The sequence below is a fragment of the Hemitrygon akajei genome, chromosome 14 (genome assembly GCF_048418815.1).
Source record: "Hemitrygon akajei chromosome 14, sHemAka1.3, whole genome shotgun sequence".
Classification (NCBI taxonomy): Eukaryota; Metazoa; Chordata; class Chondrichthyes; order Myliobatiformes; family Dasyatidae; genus Hemitrygon; species Hemitrygon akajei.
The window spans coordinates 64,804,068-64,825,719 of NC_133137.1; the positions used below are offsets into that span (position 1 = coordinate 64,804,068).

General features: G+C 36.9%; 1 protein-coding gene across 2 annotated transcripts in view; it reads right to left on the reverse strand.

Annotated features, from left to right (window-relative positions):
• LOC140738646 (ATP-binding cassette sub-family D member 2-like) overlaps window positions 1-21,652 on the reverse strand; it is a 49,338-nt gene that overhangs the window by 23,836 nt on the left and 3,850 nt on the right. Inside the window, exons 2-6 of one of the 2 annotated variants that reach the window (XM_073066262.1) lie at window positions 14,922-15,102; window positions 11,896-12,020; window positions 6,459-6,627; window positions 3,604-3,698; window positions 377-522 (exon numbers count right to left, since the gene is read on the reverse strand). In XM_073066262.1, coding sequence (XP_072922363.1) covers window positions 377-522; window positions 3,604-3,698; window positions 6,459-6,627; window positions 11,896-12,020; window positions 14,922-15,102 — 716 coding nt within the window. Of the gene's footprint in view, window positions 1-376; window positions 523-3,603; window positions 3,699-6,458; window positions 6,628-11,895; window positions 12,021-14,265; window positions 14,320-14,921; window positions 15,103-21,652 lie in introns of those variants that run through there. The other variant, XM_073066263.1, reaches the window with a different exon arrangement.

Here is a 21,652-nt window from a genome sequence, read left to right on the forward strand (position 1 = left end):
TTGAAAATTCAATTAAAAAAATTTATATAAAAAAAGAACAAATAGGACCATGATTCAGACTCAGATGGCAGAGACAGTACAGGGCAAATGGACTCAAAGAGTGATGTCATCCAGACGGATCATCTTGCTTACACTGGTAAACAATACCAAGGATTTCAGTCAATATTCTATGGACTGAACTAGTTGAGTGCTTTATTGCATTTACACATTTCAAGCATAACACATCAATATTCAGCAGTCTTGCGCTGGGTAAAATCTTTCCAACCTATTCAAGTGTGACAAATTGTCAAGACCATAGTGAAGAAAACCTAAAAACACATTGGAAGGATGACTTTAATCCAGAGGTAAAGTGTTTCAATGACAATAAAGTACTCACCTTTGGGGAATGTAAAACATATGTTGCGGAGGAGGTTTATACAATACCCCTCCATACACCGGCCATAGACCACTTAATATCCTGAATAAAGAACTTTTTCCACATCCATTAGGCCCAGTGATAAGGAGATGCATACCTTCATCAACCTACAAAGTGAAATTCAGATGAGCAATTGTAAATTATTGCTCAATTTTTTTTTACAAATGCACTTTTATACAATTCAGAAAAACAGTTTCAAAACTAAGAAATATCAGTTAGCTTTCCAAATTGAAGCTCATAAATTACACAATATGCAAGCTTTTCTTTATGATGAATATGATTGAAAATAAAATCAGATATAAATCTAGCTTCAGAGATTTTATGACTTCCTCAACTTCCATTCTGAAATTAAATTAGTATGTTCTATCAAGTTAATATAGACTTGATGAAGTTACTGTTTCTGATGTCACCAAATTATGCTGTTTAAAGAGATTAAGAAAAAGCAGAGGCAGAAGGCAATTACTATTCATTTTTTCATGCCAGTATGGTCATTAAGGATCAAATGGTACAAATGAAGCATCACATAAGTGAGACACAATAGCAAAAAAAGGAAATAAAATAAAAATGAAAATGACAGGTTACAAGAAATAAGTAACATGGAGAAAACGGATGCCGTGATACAGTGGTTCAAGCACCTATAACTCGAGTTGAAGTTACTGCTTTGCTATATGTGGCCGAGAGATTATGGGCATAAATCTACAATCAAATGACCCCTTTTCTCCTTATCATGGTTAAGCAAAGGCTACTGCAATTCCCGGACAAGTCTGTTAAAAGAAAATGAATCCATGAAATAAATAATTAAGGTGGATAAAAGCAAGACACTTAACAAGAGATAATATGAAAACAATGACGTATGGCAGAAATGTTCATCTGGAAATGGGGAGGTCAAATGTTCATCTAAATATGGTCTTTTAAACTGTTATCTGTACCTACTATCTCTATTTGCTCCAATGCCACCAGCTATATTTCTCTTCCCAGCAACTGTAGGAAAACAACCAGATTACTGATATTAAATCTGATCCTAAATGAGCTTTACAAAACACGTCTGTGCCATCAGTAAGACTACTTAATTCCGCTCTTTGAATACCATCTAATTCTGCCTTGCCTTGACTTAGATATTCCTGAAATTTTGTGCATATTTTCTTATTCCATCCTTTTCAAACATGGCCCATGTGTTAAAAATCACAATTTCTACTCAATCAACAATCCCCCTACCCCATACAACCCTATCAAACTTGCCAACAAAAATAAACAGATGCAACTCAGAAATTTCTGGCTGCTTCAAAAGGACAGCAGTGTTTTCACTGTTTACTCCTCACTGTTTCTCACAAACCTCCATAGTATTCTTGACCTCTATGAGCAACACCAGTGCACATCAGATTACAGCCTTTCAAATTAAACAAATTTATTTAATTTCCTGAGTAGCATAAATATCACTGAGTATCAAAAGCAGACAAGATTCAAAATAATGCAGTTCCTCATCAAAAAGGTTAAGACCAAAAGCAGAGAAACCATTGTCTTTGCTCTCCTGGTAGGTTTACCATCCAATCCCTCCAATTCTGTTTTAACATCACCATTTGAAAGTTAGCCTTATTTTACAGTACATCTTAGATTAGTACTACAGTGGATGCTGGTTAATTGGATCATCAGTTAATCAGGGCTACCGCTTATTTGGAACATCTCTTAAAGAACAAAAACAGATCGAGAAAATAGCCAGGTTTCCTATGTGTATTTGAGACATTATGCCACTTAATTGGGACAGGAGACTGTTGCTGAACAGTTTCTAACTAGCATTAGTTTCCTACAAGTACATTGTCCGCACCAGGTACCTGCACTGATTTTGCTATTTACAGTCAATCAAAAGAATGCGGCAGCATACAGGTATACTGGATGAATTCCTTTGTTGATAACAATTAGGAACTAATACAGTTTTAGAGTACTGTGTTCCAATTTGTTCTGTATTTCATTTAAATACATAATTCGCTGCTCAGATAAATTGTAGTTTTTCTTTTTTTATACCTTTTTAAGTATTTCCATCAAAATTGGCTAATTGGGCCACAAAGTACTGGTTCCGGTGTCCCAGTTAAACAGAATCCACTGTATTATCATCATTCATTAGGGTAATGTATTTCCTATACGTCTCTCACTGTCTTTACAGTAACCTGGTACGTTATTTTATTCTTTGCTCAACTCCATGCCAATATTACCAAATATTATTCAAAGTGACATTCTCCAGGTAATAACTTCTATCGTGAACCTTCCCTAGTTCCACAAAGCCAATGAGAGAAATGAAGTCCAGCATTAATTCTGAGCTTACAGCTTTATTTGGAAGAACACCATCTTGAGGTGCATTTAATCTGGGGCATTAACATAGTTATGGAGTTCCACCCAGATTGATAGGAAAATAATTTATTTGAGGGAATGACATCCCTTTGCATTACCTCCACCTTGCTATAGATTCATCTACTGCATCTTCCAAGGACAAGAACAATGAGAAACACTCCTGCCCACTGAGTTTCTGCCCACAACATTGCTGCTGAAATAGGGAATTTATTGCAATGGGTGTATAATAAAAAAACATTAGGGACAAAACATGCCCTTTTCTCATTGCTACCATTAGGAAGGAGGTATAGATGCCTGAAGGCACACACTCAATGATTCAGGAACAACCTTTTCCGATCTGAATGGACATTGAACCCATGAACACTACCTCACTACTTCTTATTTCTATTTTTGCACTACTTATTTAATGCACACAATAATGGTATTTCACAGTTTTTTTCCTATTATTATGTACTACATTATAAAACTGCTGCAAAGTGAACAGATTCACGACACATGCCGGTGATATTAAACTGGATTCTGGTTCAATAAACATTTGGTAATCCAGAGCACTGATGATCAAATGTACCAACCATAAAAAATAATTATGACCAGATTCTCATTTTCAAATAATTCTACTTTCCTTATCATCATTAGTAGGATTATCAGTCCTACTTAAAAATAAATCTGTAAAAAGTAATTGATTAGAAAATTAACATCAAAAAGTTCAATGCTAATCAAATTTATTATTAAGAAACATATCAGCTTCAAGTAGCATTGGATGTTTTAAAATGATATACAATAAAAATGTTAAAGCTGATCAATGATACATAAAAATCTATGATATTCAAGTATTTAATTCCTACCTTAAAGTTTAGTCTGGAAACAACAACATCTCCATTTGGAGTAATAATAGGAACATTTTCACATATAATTCCTACATCAACATCTATAACTTGACCTGATAGATAAAGCAAAATTATTAAAATTAATTGTCATTACAGAAAGTCATTAAACATGGTACTTTGCTGTCTTAATGGATGACCAATAACAATCCTAACTCGGTGCTCAAGCTTTTAAAAAAAATATGAAATTACCTTTAACAATAAAAAGCTTTTAGCATTTAAGCAGTGATCTTTCAAATGAATTTATTGAAAGTGAATATATGTATTTATTCACTATATTTAGCTTTCACTACTTTTAAATAACAAAGCCTTAATCTTTAACCACATCTAAGGTATAATAAAGTACATTCTATATTCTCCAGTTCCCCACAAAACACAGCACTGAGGATCCACTAATTAAGAAACTAAAGCTCCTGTAAGTGTTCAATTTTAATGAATAGCGCATCAAATTTCCGGTTAAATAAAAGTATTATTCATTGAACCAGCACCTGTGTGCTTACTGGAACTTCTCTGAAAACAAATTTATTTGAAAATGCTAAATTCTCTGTCAGTCTGTATGAGATGAAAGTGATTTTTTCATCAACATGGAATATTTAAGTTTATTTCTAAGCTAGTGAACCTTACTTCAGCCAGTGGTTTTAAAAAAAATTGTTCTCCAGTAAATAGCTGTACGTTATACAAAATTAACAGCTCTCAACCTGGCTTCAAATATCAGAGTTGGAACTGATTTTTAAAGAAAATAACACTTCTTTTTGGCAGAGCTCACAGTGGGAAATTAGTCTGCCTTGGCAGTCTTGGGCACATCACGAAAAGCAAAATAAGAGAAATCAACATAGATCAATTTATTATCATTAAATTCAATTGTAAACTAACCACTTCTCAAAACTTCCTTTTTACTTAACAGTTAACAGAGAGGAAAAAGCCTTTTACCTCTCTGGTTGAGTTGAAGCTGATTATGTGCAGTTAGTTGCAAATTATGTGAGAAATTAGCCTTGCCAGTTCATTCATGTCACAAAACCAACATTGGAGATCTTTTTAAGATCTGGTTGTTGCACAACAGTGATGAATCTTAATGAAGAAAATTATAGAAGCACACCCTTGAGGTATAAATAGTTTAGTAAAGCCACATTTAGAGCCATGCCCAAATACTCAGAGATGTGGCTGTGCAGCCTACACTTGCATAATGATTAAATAGGTTGATTTGAAAAATGAATTTAGATTATTTAGCCAAAGCATCCTCTCACTCCCCCTAGTGTAACTGCTTGGAACCAAAGCAACTGCCAAAGACAAAGGGCCGCATTACAACCAACCACCTAGCCACAGCCTCTCAGAATCTCAAGGTGCCACAGAACCAAAGTCATGGCAGATGAGAAATTGATCAGTTACTGGAATTTTGTCTATTTTGATTAAGATAGAAACTTGATTAGGAACAACTCAACAACTGTTCAAACAGTACCATAGGATTTAATATTGCACTGTATAAAAAAGATTGGAATATGACATAACTTTTTGGAAAGATAATTCTGGACGAAGCTGCGGTCTAATCTACATGGGGTTTACATTCATAAGCTTCACATCCATATAATAAAGGTATTATTAACCAAAAGCTGACATTCAATAAGGAAATTATAGTCTGCCTTGGCAGTCTTGATTACTTCACATGCAGATTTAATTTAACATGTGCAACGTATTCTGAGATAACAGACAAATTGTGTAATTTTACCATATACATCAAGCTAACATTTTCGTAATTACAATTGTCCCCTCTTTTGAATGTGGACATTTTTTGATTTTTAACTCCTTGAAATACTTTTTTTTTTAAAAAAGGTATAATTGAGTGTAGTATTTATAAGAGGAAATTCAGCAATACAGAGCCAAACTTCAGTCAAATACAATTGGACAGTCCAGTGCTACTGACTTACATGAGTTATAAAACTATACATTTTTTCAATAAGTTATTTGTTGAAATCTGCAATGTGAAATATGTCCATTAAGGCATTAAAGCACAAGCATATTAAAGTTGATTATATTAAAAATGCACATATTCAACAGATCAATACACATAGTATAATTTTCAATAAGAGAAATGCTTAACTGGAATTACTAAGAGAACAGACATTTTAGATTACAGTGGTAATGGAGATGTCAAGTATTACCTGTGCAGTTTCAAGCTGAACATCATCATTCAACAAAAAATAAAGATTTAAGTAACAAAAAAAATCTGGAAAAGAAAGCCATCTGTTTGCTCCACCATTCAACAAAATGAAGGCTAACCTTCCTCTAATACCTAAACATTTGTTCACCTAATTTTTTTAAAAAAATGAAATTAATGACCAAACCACAAGCTTCTGAAGCAGAGATTTCCAAAGAGCCATTTCCTTTTTAATAACCAGCTACTTCCTTATTTCATTCTTACATATCCTTTCCTCAATTTTGTCTCCCATTTTTAGTCTTAGACTCTTCAGTCTGGGGAATTTTCCTCGGAATATACTCTACGTCCTTGAATAATAATGGTTAGCATTCCTAAGATTTTAGAAAAATAGTTGACTTCATTTTGTTAATGGTCTTTCTTGATAGCAATATACTCTTATTTACTATTTTCAGAATTCCAATGAACACAAGTAAAACTAATGTTTGATCTTTTCTGATGAAGGGTCTTGGCCCAAGAAGTCAACTATTTTCTCTATTCCATGGATGCTGCCTGACCAGCTGAGTTCTTCCAGCATTTTGTGGGTGCTGCTTAGATTTTCAGCATCTGTAGATTTTCTCGTTTGTAATATTTTATCTGCATGTCATAGACATTCTCAACTGATTACCTTTCTGTTCCAAAGAACTTGCAATATTTAAGCCATGTTTTGTTACTTTACTGGAATCCATCTCAAATTCTTGATTGATGGTAGACTTCTTATATATTCCCCTCTGAACTTCATCAAAAACCGAAAACATGTTGTGCACTCGAGCAGTATAGCCAGCCAATTCAGTGATCTGAAAGTTAAGAGAAAAAGCAACTAAACAGAGTATTTCAAACAACAACACACACAAAATGCTGGTGGAACACAGCAGGCCAGGCAGCATCTACAGGGAGAAGCGCTGTCGACATTTCGGGCCTGTTATGCCTGTGCCCCAACTCTGAGGGGCCGAAGGGTACAAAGTAGTCCCCTCCCTTTTGAGAATCGCAAGATCGCTATTAATTCAGGTCAGGAGACCCAGGAAATTAGAGAGAGACACAGAATCCACAAGGGGTTTGGAATGTCCTGGCCCCTCAGCGATACAAAGCCACGGGAAACGGCCATTGTCTCTTGGAGACGGAATTGTGTATTGAGTACTGTACTATTTATTTGAAGCCCTCAGGGAATGACCAAAAGTGGACTGGTTGAGGGGTGGCATCATTCCAACCTGATTGACATCTGAAACCCTGTGAGTAAGGATAAAAGAAGGTCTGGGGAACAACCCCTTTAGAGGCACCAGGAGAAACGCTAGAAATCCCGTGACAGCATTTAATAGCGACAGCCGGTGGAAGGCCCACGTGTGTCCTTTCCCGTTGCCCGGGATTGAGGCCTTACCACGGAAAACGGCTTAGCTAAAGAAGAGATCACCACCGACGACATTTCGAAGGATCGACATCATAACAAGGGAAAACGGGCAAGTTCTAAACATCCGTCTCTCTCTCCAACCAAAAGCTGCAGCCTGAATGAACTAAAGTGACTTTTATATTTCCATCGGACAATACATTATCCCCTAGACAACGATAGAGCTATTTCTTGTTGATTATTATTATACCCGCGCTTTTAGATTTAGTATTGACGACATATATTATCTGTATGTTTGCATTGAAATTATTTTTGTGTATTTTTATCCATAAATACTGTTAAAAATAGTACCATCAAACTTCAACGGACCTCTCTATCTTTGCTGGTAAGTGACCCAGTTACGGGGTACGTAACAGGCCGAGACTGGTTTGGATACAAAACGATAGAGTTCATGACTAAATGAAACATGTATATTTTTCTTTCCATTTTCACAGTAATGTATTGGATAAAATAAAAATGATAATATCAGTTTCTTCCCCTGCCCCACCCTCCACTTGTACATCACCCACAGACTCCAACCATTAGGTCATACAGCACTGCTACTATTGTACATTCAGTAACCACTAGATACACCTGCTCATTAATGCAAATATCTTATCAGCCAATCATGTAGCAGCAACTCAATGCACAAAAGATGCAGACATAGTCAAAAGGTTCAGACCAAGCATCAGAATGGGGAAGATATGTGATCTTAGTGACTTCGACCATGAAATCATTGCTGGTGCCAGACGGGGTAGTTTGAGTATCTCAAACTTCTATAGGTGAAAATGCTTTGCTAATGAGAGGCCAGAGGAGAATGATCAGACTGGGTCAAGCTGGCAGGAAGGCGAAAATAATGGAAATAATCTCTTGCTACAATAGTGGTGTGCTGAAAAGCATATCTGAACCTTGAAGAGGACAGGCTAAAGTACAGACTACAAACACTCAGTGAGCACTTTATTAGGCACAACATTTAGCATTTCTGAGTTTCAGAAACAGTCTCAGCCATAAGTGGTCAGATTACACTTGGAGTATTGAGAGCAGTTTTGGGGCCCTCATCTAAGAAAGGATACACTAGCATTGGAGAGATTCCAGAGGAGGTTCATGAGAATAATCCCAGGAATGAAAGGGTTAATGTATGAGGCGTACTGGTAGCTCAGAGCTTGTACTCACTAGAGTTTAGAATATTGAAAGGCCCAGATAGAGTGGGTTGTGGTGAGGATGTTTCCTATAATGGGGGAGACTAGCACCAAACTGCACAGCCTGCAAATAGAAAGACATCCCTTTAGAACAGAAATGGGGACGAATTTCTTTTGCCAGAGGGTGATGAATATGTGGAATTCATTGCCACAGATGGCTGTCAAGGTCAAGTCATTGGGTATATGTAAAGCAAAAGTTGATAGGTTCTTGATGGTAGGGGTGTAAAGGTTATGGGGAGAAGGCAGGAAAATTGGGGTAAGAGGAATAGTAGATCATCCATGATGGAATGATGCAGCAGACTTGAAGGGCTGAATAGCCTAATTCTGCTCCTCCGTCTTGTGATATTAAATGTTTATACAGTATGTTCAGACAAATATTTAAGAATGCAGTAACAGCATTATAAGCAGAAAATCATTTAATCATATTGTTTTTCCACAAACATTTAAATTGCCAGCAACCAAAAAGAAACAAACTGTCAACAATTTTACAATTTTGATACTGCAACGTTACAATTAGAGAAACCTTATTGAATAAACATTGTACATTTGAATATTTACTAATGTCAATGTTTCCAATTCTAACTTTTATGCAGCAGTTCCATCAAATGGAGAAAAGTTTGGGCATAATTAACAAAATAATCAGCCATAAATCAATCTTCACACTTACTCTTAATAAATAAATTTTCCCATTATAAACTACTTTATAGGAGTGCTTGTCAAATTTGTCACCAACACACATTAAGCTCATTAGGGTAGATAATTACCGTAGATTCCGGACTACAGAGCGCACCTGATTTTAAGCCGCTGGCACTAATTTTAGAAATAAAATCATTTTTTTAAATGTAAAGGCCGCACCGGATTTTCGGCCGCAGGTGTCCCACGTTGTAATATGAGATATTTACACAGAAAGATATTACACGTGAGGATTTTTTTAACTTTTAATTAAATCCATATGGTAACAAAAACAAATACATATTGCAAATGCTTTTTTTCGAACCGTGCCCGTACGCGGCTACTTTTAAATATACGTTGCGTATACTTCTTTACTGAACAACATTCCAATATCTCCTAACGACTGGTAAAAAATATATATACTGCAGCCTACCAGGAAAAGTTATTGATACCTTTAACTTAAAAGCAGAGTTCGCTCAGATCCAAAGCCGCTCGCGTAATCCGCTCCCCCCCTCCTTTCCGTTTCATCGCAAACGGCATTTAAAAGCAGAGTTCGCTCGGATCCAAAGCCGCTCGCGTAATCCGCTCCCCCCTCCTTTCCATTTCATCGCAAACGGCATTTAAAAGCAGATTTCGCTCGGATCCAAAGCCGCTCGCGTAATCCGCTCCCCCCTCCTTTCCGTTTCATCGCAAACGGCATTTTCCCACAAGACGCCGCGAAACCGGGTGTGACGTCATAGCATCCCGCGATGTAGTACAGAAAACAAATATAGTTTAAACTAAGTAGGGTAGGTAGCACAATGCTTCGAGTGTTTTCCATGTTGATGAGGGTGAGTACAAATGACTGATTTACAATAATTTAATTGTGAAAGTGCGCTTGATTTATCGTACAATTTCATTGGACCTCTGTGAACTACTCATCAATTTTATTGGTCTACTGTTACGAGGCAAAATGTTTACGAGGCGGCATGAAAAAAACCTTGCATTAGCCGCTTCGGATTATTGGCCGCAAAGTTCAAAGCTGTTCAAAATGTGGGAAAAAAGTAGCGGCTTAAAATCCGGAATCTACGGTAAAAGCTTGGCCAAAGAGCAAGCTCCGCAGAAGACTTAAAAGGAGCAGCTGTAGAATTAAACTACCGTAGAATCCGGATTATAAGCCGCTACTTTTTTCCCACGCTTTGAACAGCTTTGAACACTGCGGCCTTTACTACGGTGCGGCTAATGCATGGTTTTTTTTCATGCCGCCAAAAACATTTTGCCTCGTAACAGTAGACCAATAAAATTGATGAGTAGTTCACAGAGGTCCAATGAAATTGTACGATAAATCAAGTGCACTTTCACAATTAAATTATTGTAAATCAGTCATTTGTACTCACCCTCATCAACATGGAAAACACTCGAAGAAAAGCATTGTGCTGCCTTTATGGCAGTTATTTAGTTTATAATATTTTCGCTTAGTAATTCATTTGTTAGTATTTTCTAGTTAAAGTTAGAAGTGTTTTAAGTATATTTGTTTTCTGTACTACATCCCGGGATGCTATGACGTCACATCCGGTTTCACCGCGTCTCGTGGGAAAATACCGGTTTGCGATAAACGGAAAGGAGGGGGCGAGCGCATTAGACCCGAGCGAAAACGCTGCTTTTAAGTTAAAGGCGATCAATAACTTTTCCTGGTAGGCTGCAGTACATATTTTTTTACCAGTCGTTAGGAGATATTGGAATGTTGTTCGTGCACTGTTCAGTAAAAAAGTATACGCAACGTAATTTGTGTGTTACCGATACGTATGTATATTTAAAAGTAGCCGTGTTACAGGCACGGTTCGAAAAAAAGCATTTGCAATATGTATTTGTTTATGTTACCATACGGATTTAATTACAAGTTAAAAAATCCTCACGTGTAATATCTTTCTGTGTAAATATCTCATATTACAACGTGGGACACCTGCGGCTTAAAATCCGGTGCGGCTTGTACAAGTACAAAATTGATTTTCTTTCTAAAATTAGAGCCTGCGGCTTTTAATCAGGTGCGCTCTGTAGTCCGGAATCTACGGTAGTCATTCAAGAGCACTTGTTATATGCAGGAGTATCAATGAAGCAGCTAAAAAAAAATAAGAGATGCAAGAAGCACTAGAATTCAAACAATGCAGAGATTTTGGATAAAGATTAAAGGGCAAGAAATTCAAAATCAAGATATTTGCAAACCTACTTCCACAAGCAAAAAGACAGGAAAGCATGAAAAGATAAGACAGAGAATGCAGACATGGACATGTGTTAGCTGGTCTGTCTGAAATAATGGTCAAGGATAAAATAAAGTTAGTGGTTAGGAAAAGGAGTTTGTGCTGGGAACTCAAGATAATTGTTTATATTTCTGTATTTCACTGGACAAAATTTCTACCAATATTGGTGACAAATTCTCATCCTTAAGAATTCTCTAATATTACAGGATGTCTTACACATAGAATATTTCTAAGAAAAATTCCTGGAAACAGCCTAAATGTTACAAAGTAGCATTAATGCCCTGTATTTTTTTTAAAACTAGTATGACCATTAAATTATTACTAATTTATTTTTTTGCTTTAACAAATTGCTTCATCACACAACCCAACCATATATGGCTGAATTTGTTAATCGCATATGGAGACTGCAGAATCAAGAAATCAGAAAAGCGAACAGCCTTCATATTTCAAATGCACAATTCAACTTAAAAATATTCTGGGCCACATTGCTGTGATCCTCTGCACTTGATTTTTTTTAAAATCACTACATTTCATTACGGAATTAGATTCCATTTTTACTTTTGTGCTGCACAATACCTCTTTGTACGATGACATAATTCTTTCAATAGCGTCTGCTCCAGAAGCCAACAGATTGCGTGCAGTGGTAAAAGCTTCTGTTCGTTCACTAATCAAACTTACTTGCTTGTGACCATCTTCTGACTCTTAAAAACAAAATGTATTTATACATATTAAACCATACTCAATGGAGCAAAGCATTTTAATCATACACACTCCACACGTATACTTGATTCTAAAAGTAGTAATCATAATTGGGTACCGTATCTTGCTTCTGGTCATGTGCTTTTGAAGCTTGTGGATAATTTGATTTCAAATAGGGAAACGAGAAAACTCAAACAAGCTGAATATTAATTCTCACTTTCAAGTTATAAATTCTGATAATTGTTTGCATTCACAGAATACCAAGAGATATGTATTAAATAACCAAGGCAAAAATCACAAAATTAAATGTTCTATTAAACATCATGACAGATGCACATTTAGCAAAATTAATTTTAATATATACCATCTTGATCTGAGGCAATGCACTTAGGACATCAATTTAAAGTGAAAACAACAAGAGGGGAAAAAAATTGAAGGGCCTCGATCCAAAACATTCAGTTTTTTTTCCCCTTTCCATTGATGTTGCCTAACCTGCTGAGTTCCTCCAGCATTTTTGTGTTAATCATTATAAAAAATGTTGCAATATGAAATTTATAAAACATTTTTAAAAAAAGGAACTTATTTATGTTAACACAGCAGATCATCAAATAAATACCACTTTGGTGGATCTGGGTTCAGTTCTAACAAGTCTGTTGTTGATACAAAGCATTTTGGTTGAGAAACAATGCATATAAATCCTAGGTGTAAAACTGATCAGATTCCAGTCCAAAGTTTGGCATCTAAGCCTAACATTTAGAAAGCAGGATTCTATTGCTATCTATTGCAGGATTCTATCCCTTTCAAGTTTCTATATTTCTAATTCAAAGGTAATAACTGTACACACAAACACCTTTAGGTTTGTTAAGTAACAGAAGCAGGCAACTGTGACATTTCCAACCCCATGTTAAAGTTTTTCTGCAAGAGTCAATGCCCTTATCATTAATAATTCTTTTGTGCATGGAGGAATCTTGCGCAAACACCAAAAACCAGCATTGAAGATCATACTGGAAGATTGGACTAGATTGGATATGGATCGTAATATTGAAATACTCTACCAGAAGCACAGTGATACAGCTATTTGCCTGGGTGCACCAGTCACCTCCAATGAGCCAAAGACATACACCGACTCTTTAGTAGGTTAACTGATTGCTGTGAACTGCCCGTACAGTAGGTGAGTATTAGAAGAATGGGTGATGGGGAAAGGAGGAAGGTCAAGAAGATTACTGGTATAGTTCAGATTCTGTGTTTGACAGGATGGATCTGTATGATTCTATGGTTCTGAAATAGCAGTTAAAATTATTACACTGAACATAAAAACATCAAGATCACCTCTTCTAGATATTACACAAACCACACATTACATACAGTACTGCTATTCTCTATTGAGAGCACAGTAGGAGTGAAGAACAATTTATTTAGTCTTTCTAGCATTTTTCATTTTCTGTGTTTATATCAAGTTGTCTCAGTTTTTCTTAACTTTCTTTTATCGGCTTACCATGAGACACACACACAAAATAGCTTAAAGCTGTGCTCATGGCTCCTACTTGCAACTTGCCCACATTACTCTACAATTAACTTTCCAATCTCACTAGCAAAGATCTGTCATTAAACATCATTAAACTACATCAACTTTCCCCAACACAAATTTTCTTTGTTCTGCATATTTTCCTCCACCTTCTCTCCCACTGTAATTAGCTTCTCTCTATTTCCCTGTTCTGAGGAATGATCACAGACTCAATGTCTTTTGAATACAAGTGGCCCCCATTTTCGAACGTTTGCTTTACAACAGCTTGCTGTTACAAAGGACCTACATTAGTACCAATTTTCACTAACCAAAGAGGATTTTTGCTTTTACAATAAAAAGACGCCTGCTTTATACGTGTGTTTACCCCAAGAAAGACTACCATAACCGTGAAGCCTTGTGCGGGCAGCTGTGTGCGCATGCGTGTACATGCCGGTTTTTTTTCTCCAAATTGATTTTGGCTCGCTGTCCTCTCGATTTTGGTAAGTGAAACTACACTGTACATACAATATTTCTACTTTATATAGGCTGTGTATTTATCATTTCATTCCAGCTTTTACTATATGTTCGTGTTATTTGAGGTTTTGTGTGTTATTTGGAATGATTTGGTAGGTTATTTTTTGGGTCTGGGAACGCACAAAAAATTTTCCCATATAAATTAATGGTAATTGCTTCTTCGCTTTACGACATGTCGGCTTACAAATGGTTTCATAGGAACACTCTACCTTCGGATAGCGGGGGAAACCTGTATTCCTCTTTCCACAAATGCAGCTTGACCTGCTGAGTTTTTTGATTTTCAGTTCAGTCCTAGAGCTTCTTTAATACTAAAAACAATATATTAAATAAATAAATTCAAGCATTTGTGTGAACCAAGTTGAAAAATATTAGGAAAAGAAATCATTGACATGCAAAAAAACAATATTTTGAAATAGCAGAAGTTTACTGAGGACCAAGTTAATTACCAGAATGGTTGATCTGGTAAGGTTTAAAAAGAGGTGTCAGTGAACCAGGTATGTAAAAATGCCATTTACTGGAGAGGAAGCCCAATTACAATGGCTACTGTGAACAAATCAGAAAAGAATTAACTTTTTCCACTGCAAAAACATAATAAAATCTCCTTGTAATTCAGAGCAAATCTCCAAATTACACAAGCCCATTCTTAGTCCTTTTTATTTGCAGCTTTAAACAACTGAAATCGCCTGTTCTATACTAATTTCTTGCAACTAACAAAACTAAAAGGAATCATGATAATTAGAGATGAAGTACTTGAGAGCAACCCCTCTAACAGCTGAGTTCCAGCTGGGACTTTAAGTGTCAGAGGTCATTGTTTAATAATAACAAATCAAAATTTTAAATCAGATTCAAAAATCTGCCTCATTACCATTGTCTGCAAAACCTGTTGCCGTAATAATGGGCACCGCCACCATCACTAATCCACTTCCACTCCACACATACTTCATTAGAAATTGTTCCAACATTATGTACCATAATCTTTTAGACAAAATAAGATTCATCTGGGCAGCAAGCGACTTGTAACTTTTCTGTAGCTGATTCATTTCCACCTAAGGAAAGAAAATGGAAGGCTGTCATTATCAATGACTGAAGCACAATCATTAAACTCACCAGTTTCCTCAGAAAACAGACCCTTGGATCTCTTGAGCTTTATATTTTATGATTAACTTGATACCTGGGATTTAATGAAATGTCTTGATAAAACCCATGTCAGATATACCAAATGACATAACCTTCATCAATCCTCGTGGCTACTGCACAAAAACAAATCAGGATTTTCAAACACAACCTTGCCCAATTAACCCAATTGTTATTAACTTTTACTTCTGCTTTAATGCTGCTCTTCAGAACCAAATCCAAAATCTGCCTTGCCTTGATGTTAGGCTGAAGATTTGAACATCAAAATTCAGAACTGTGAAGTCTAGAGATGCTATTCCATCCACTTGTGTCAGACCCTTGCCCTTGTCCCAGTTTACCTTTTTCCCCATAGCCCTTCAAGCCCTTGCTCATGTACACTTGCAAAACACTTCCAGAAAATATTTCCCATATCTTCACAAATGTATCCAAAATCATTTATCACCCTCTCATTCCACCACCACCCCACCCATACATTTGCCAATTACTCCCAAGTTATTTGGATGCTAACCAACCTGCTAGAGGAACTATTTTCTCCTTACTTGCTCTATCAAACCCCTTTGAATTTTTGAATATCTGTGTTTGCTACCTGCCAAAGCTAATTCACTCCAAAGAAAACTATCCCAGCATTTCCAATGTAGAAATGAAGAAACTCATCACTGGTTTCATCATATTAAACATCTTGCAGTTTCCAAAACTGAGTCAGCTTTCCTCAACTGAAGTGCCCAGAAGCATAGTTGTTATTATCTAATCAACAACTTTTTAAACGTTTAGGAAAACGTCCATGTGTTAGTAGTAAATGCTTTGTTTTACTGGCCAAGAACATATAATATATTCTTAAATTGTCTTGATCAATTTTTCCCTCCTCACTTAATGATTAGTGAAACTGCTCCTGACCTACCTTCATTTAGTTTATGCCTCCATGCCTTGTTATTCTTGAAATCCATCATTTTATCCTCACTCGCAATAAACTCTTGCCACATATCTGCCAATTTTACTAATCTATGTGTCCCTGTAGGCTGTCATAGTCAACTATCAATTACTTTGTCATGAATAACATAACTTGCCAACTTTGAAACTTAACTCTATTCACTCAAATTTAGATAACATACACAGGAAAAACATTTCTAATACAACAGATCATTGTGCACTTCTCTGCAGCTGTAAGTGGCAGCCAGGAAATGAGGGGAGGGAAGGTCAATGAACACTCTCTGATTGAAGGATGGGTGAGATGAATCAAGGGGCAGATAAACGGGGGGGGGGGGGGGTTAATAAGTGAAGAGAAATAGGAAAGGGAACATGTGTTTCTCTGTGCATGCATACACATGTGCTAAAAGGCATTGACTGTGTTAAATCAATGCAAGTCTCCACAGCATATTGTTTACAAGTCAACCTTCATTAGCATTCAGAATTTATTAACACCAGGATGTGACGTGAAATTTGTTAACTTAGCAGCAGTTCAATGCAGTACATAATCTAGCAGAGAGAAAAAGTAATAAATAAAATTAAAAATAATAAATAAGTATATCAATTACGATATATGTATACTGAATAATTTTTAAAATATGCAAAAACACGAATACTGTATATTAAAAAAAATGAGGTAGTGTCCAAAGATTCAATGTCCATTGAGGAATAAGGTGGCACAGGGGAAGAAGCAATTCCTGAATCGCTGAGTGTGTGCCTTCAGGCTTCTATACCTTTTACATAGAAACATAGGTAACAGTGAGAAAAGGGCATGCCCTGGGTGCTAGAGGTCCTTAATATTGGAAGTTATCTTTCTGAGACATCTTACAAAGACACTCTCAACTTCTTTACCAGGAGTCATTTGTCAACAATGATTCTCCTGCCTTCTCCCTCTAACTTTCGATGGCCTGACTAATCAAGAATCTATAAACCTATTCTTCAAACATCCTCAATTACTTGGACTCTATAGTCATCCACGGCAATGAATTACAAAGATTCATTACAAAGGTTCTCCACCCTCTGGCTATAAAAATTCCTTTTCATCTGTTCTGAGGCTGTGCCCTCTGGTCCTAGTCTCTAGGAAACATTCTCTCCACATCCATTCTGTCTGGGCCTTTCAGTATTTGATAGGTTTCAATGAAATCCACCTGCCCCCGCCCATCCAGCAAATACAGGCTCAGAGCCAACAAACACTCCTCATACATTAACCCTTTCATTCAAGGAATCATTCTCATGAACCTCCTCTGGATTCTCTCCAATGCCAGCATATCTTTTCTTAGATAAGGGGCCCAAAATTGCTTACAATTCTTTAAGTGCAGTCTGACCAATATCTTATAAAGACTCAGCATCACATCATTGCTTTTATATTTTCGATCTCTCAAAATGAATGCTAATAATGCATTTGTCTATCTTACCACTGGCTCAACCTACAAGTTAATCTTTAAGGAATTCTGCACAAAGACTCCCAAGTCCCTTTGCACCCAAGTTTTGAATTTTCTCCCCATTTAGAAAAGTTTACACCTTGATTCCTTCTTCCAAAATGACAATTCACTTCTCCACACTGTATTCTGTCTGCCATTTCTTTGTCCAATCTCAGTTCTTCTACAGACTCCCAGATTCCTCAACAGTACCTGGCCTTCCACCTACCTTTGTATCAACTACAAACCTGGCAACAACACCATCAATTGCATTATCTAAATTGTTTCCAGTTCTCCAGAACCATTCCAGAATCTACTGATTCTTAAAGAATCATTACTCATGCCTCCACAATCTCTTCAGTTACCTCTTTCAGAACCCTGGGGTGTAGTCCATTTGGTCCAGGTGGCTCATCCAACTTCAGACTTTTCAATTTCCCAAGCATTCACTTATGCCCCCAGTATGCTCAAATTTCTGGGATACTGCTCTTTTCTTCCTCAGTGAAAACTAACATAAAATAGTATTAATTTCATCAACAATTTCTTTGCTCCCTATTGCTACCTCTCCAGTGTCATTTTCCAGTCTCCAATATCCACTCTCACCTCCTACACTTTACGTAACTGAAAACCTTTTAATATTATTGGCTAGTTTACCTTCACATTTCATCTATCCTCACCTTATGTTTTTTTTTAGTGGCCTTCTGTTACTTTTTAAAAATCTTCCCAATCCTCTAATTTCCCACTAACTTTTGCTATATTATTTTATGTCTCTTGCTTTTCTGCCAACTTTGACTTCCCTTGTCAGACCTGGTTGCCTCATCTTCCCTTCAGAATACTTCTTCATCTTTGGTATGTATCTATCCTGTGCATTCCGAATTGCCCCCAGAAACTCCAGTCATTGCTGCTCTGTCATCATTCCTGCTAGTGTTTCCTTTCCAATCAACTTTGGTCAGCTTCCCTCTCTGTAATTCCCTTTTCCCACTGCAATATTGCTACAACTGAATTTATCTTCTCCCTTTCAAAATGCAGGGTGAATTCTATCATTTCATGATCACTGCCTCCCAAGGGTTCCATTACCCTAAACTCCCTAATCAAATTTAGTCCATAACAAAGCACCCAATCCAGAACTGCCTTTTCCCTACTGGGTTCAACCACAAGCTGCTCTACAAAGTCATCACATAAACATTCTACAATTTCCCTCTCTTGGGATCTAACATCAACCTGATTCTCTCAATCTACCTGTATGTTGAAATCCCCCATGGTTATCATAACATTGCCGTTATTACACGTCTTTGTCTTCCCCGTTGAAATTTACATCCCACATCTTACCTACGGTTTGGGGCCCGTATACACTTACCATCAAGGTCTTTTAACCCTTGCAGTTTCTGAACCCCATCCACAAGGATTCTATATCTTCCAATCTTGTCACCTCTTTCTAAGGATTTGATTTCATTTTTTTCCAACAGAGCCACCCTACCTGCTCTGCCTACCTGCCTGTCCTTTTTTATAAAAGATGTATCCTTGGATGTTAAGCTCTTAACTACGATATTCTTTCAGTCACATCTCATTAATGTCCACAACATCATACCTGCCAAGCTCTAACTGCACTACAAGATCATCTACAGTACCTTATTCCATATACTGATTGCATTCTGACATACTTTCAGTCCTGTATCCATCGCTCATTTCAAATTTGCCCCCATGTTACACTTCACCTCCTCCCACTGACTGCAATTTTGCCTATCATCTGCCTGTCCTTCCTCACAGTTCCACTACACATTGTATACCAACTGCCACATCCGCAGCCCCATCATTCCTGTTTCCAACCCTCAGGAGATTTGGAGGTCAAGGTCTACATTGTTGACACGTTAACTAAGCAAAGAAAGTTTGAGCTTTACACACATCTACAAAACAAACCTTTAGCAACAAGCCTTCCACAGTACACCACCACTCTCTGACAATGAAACCTTGCAATAAGATCCTTAGCAATGGAGACCCTTTTTAATATCTCTCCGACTACCTGTCAGCAAAAGCATGTATCCATGACCTTCAACATTACATCTAGTGCCCTAGCACAGCCATTATACCTCTCAAACAATGAGTGAAGATCAAGACCTTCAAATTCACTGGCATAATTAATGAACACCAACATCTTCTCCCAGGTCAACATTTCCACCATTAAGGCTCTACATTCAAAGAGCACCACTGAGGAGAGCACAATGTTCAGATGCTTAACATAAGACACCTAAAACAGATGCTCCATCCAAAACTGCCACAGGAAGAGATTGTCAGTGGAAGACCTGGCATATGACTGCTAAGAAGAGAACAGTACATACCTGAGGAGCACACCAGGGCCCAACATAAACAAAATCTACACTTCCATCCTCCTTCAAGTACTTCATGCCTCTCTGAATCCCATCTTCAACTCAGAAACCACAGACCTGGACTGAAAGCAAATGGCCCTTGAATCCAAGGGACTGCCTGACACGATAGAAAAATATCTGTTCATCATTCTTTTTTTTTCCTTGAGACAATGTGATACTCAGATTACCAACATGCCATCAATCCAGTCCTTTTCTAGTTTCCAAACAAGTCTATGATACTTAATCACAATTCTTATCAATGTCTACTATATATAAAGAATTTACTAAATTATATTATAAAATAACTCCAGTCTGATGTCATTTGCCTTTTTCCAAGTCTCTGTTGGGCACCCCTTATTGATCCAATCTGCTCTATTTTTTGCTTGACACACACAGTGGCAGCTTTCCTACACCAGACAACTCCTATTGTATAGCAGTGAGGATCTTGCATTCCCCAAAGATGGTCCATATTACAAATTTCTGGAATGCAAAGCCATGGGGGGGTGGGTGCGCGTGTGCAAGAAACATAAATGTGCCATTTACATTTAACTTAACTGTGTAAAAGCAAATATTATTGTGTCTGAAATATTGGGTAAAGCTACCTTAACAGCTTTAAGTAGGGGTTTGGCCAAGTAATGGATTGAATCAGCCTGAAATTATGTTCATCGTCGGGTTTGTGAACAAGGCACAATACTGGCCTCCTGGCCTAAGGAAGCACTTTCGCTTCCAAGATGCTTTGAAAGGTTACAGTAAAACTTTGACATCTCCACAAGAACACAAAACAGTAAGATGGCAGAACATGTTTGCTACCCAGGCCCTCTGGCTTGCCTAACCATATTCAATATGAACATGGCTGTCTACCCAGTCTTCATCTCTTCAGTGCCCCAGCTCTCAATTCATGAATTATCTCTTTAAACATCTCTAGGCTTCTAACCTCCAAACCCTAAAGGGCAAATAATTCCATTAAATAACAGCCCACTTATCTTGCAACCACTTCCTGTCAGTCGTATCTTATGTCTCTACATTTAGTCTATCACATTCACTTTGGAACTCATTTGTTTTCAGTAAGATCACTCCTCGTTCTTCTACACTGTGGAAAAAATGTCTCCAATTTCTTCATCCATTCATGATGGAATAACCCTTACATCCTTGAAATTAGCTAAGAAATTTCTTCTGGATGACCTGTAATCTAATGTATAATTTTTTGAATAAGGGAACCAAAACTGCAGAGTACAAGTTTGCTTCCCCCAAACTACCAAACTGTCCTTTTAAAATAAATGACGTGGTCTATGTATGATCTATTTAGATGTTTATTTTCTTCTACCTCTTCCTTGACATTTCATTAACTTTATTTCCAAGTTTAATGAAGTAGATTACAAAAACATACAGACTACATTATTTAAAGATTTGCTGAATTTCTCAAGGACAAGAAGTTTTTACCTCAGTAAAAACATTTCTCACTTGCTAACTAAGCAGGAAAACCACTACTTATATCAGTTTAGTACCTAAAACACGAGCTTTTGCTTATTAGGATAGAAACACGCTATGAAAACAAGGAGTATTAAATCTTACAGCTCTAGGTATCATCACACTAAAATTTCAAAACCAAAAGAATGACGTGGCTCAAATGCTTTGATTTAGGATTTATTGTTATTGATCTCATCTGCTTGGCTCTAAATTACACAAAAGATTGCATGTCCCACTTCAAATTTAACTTACAT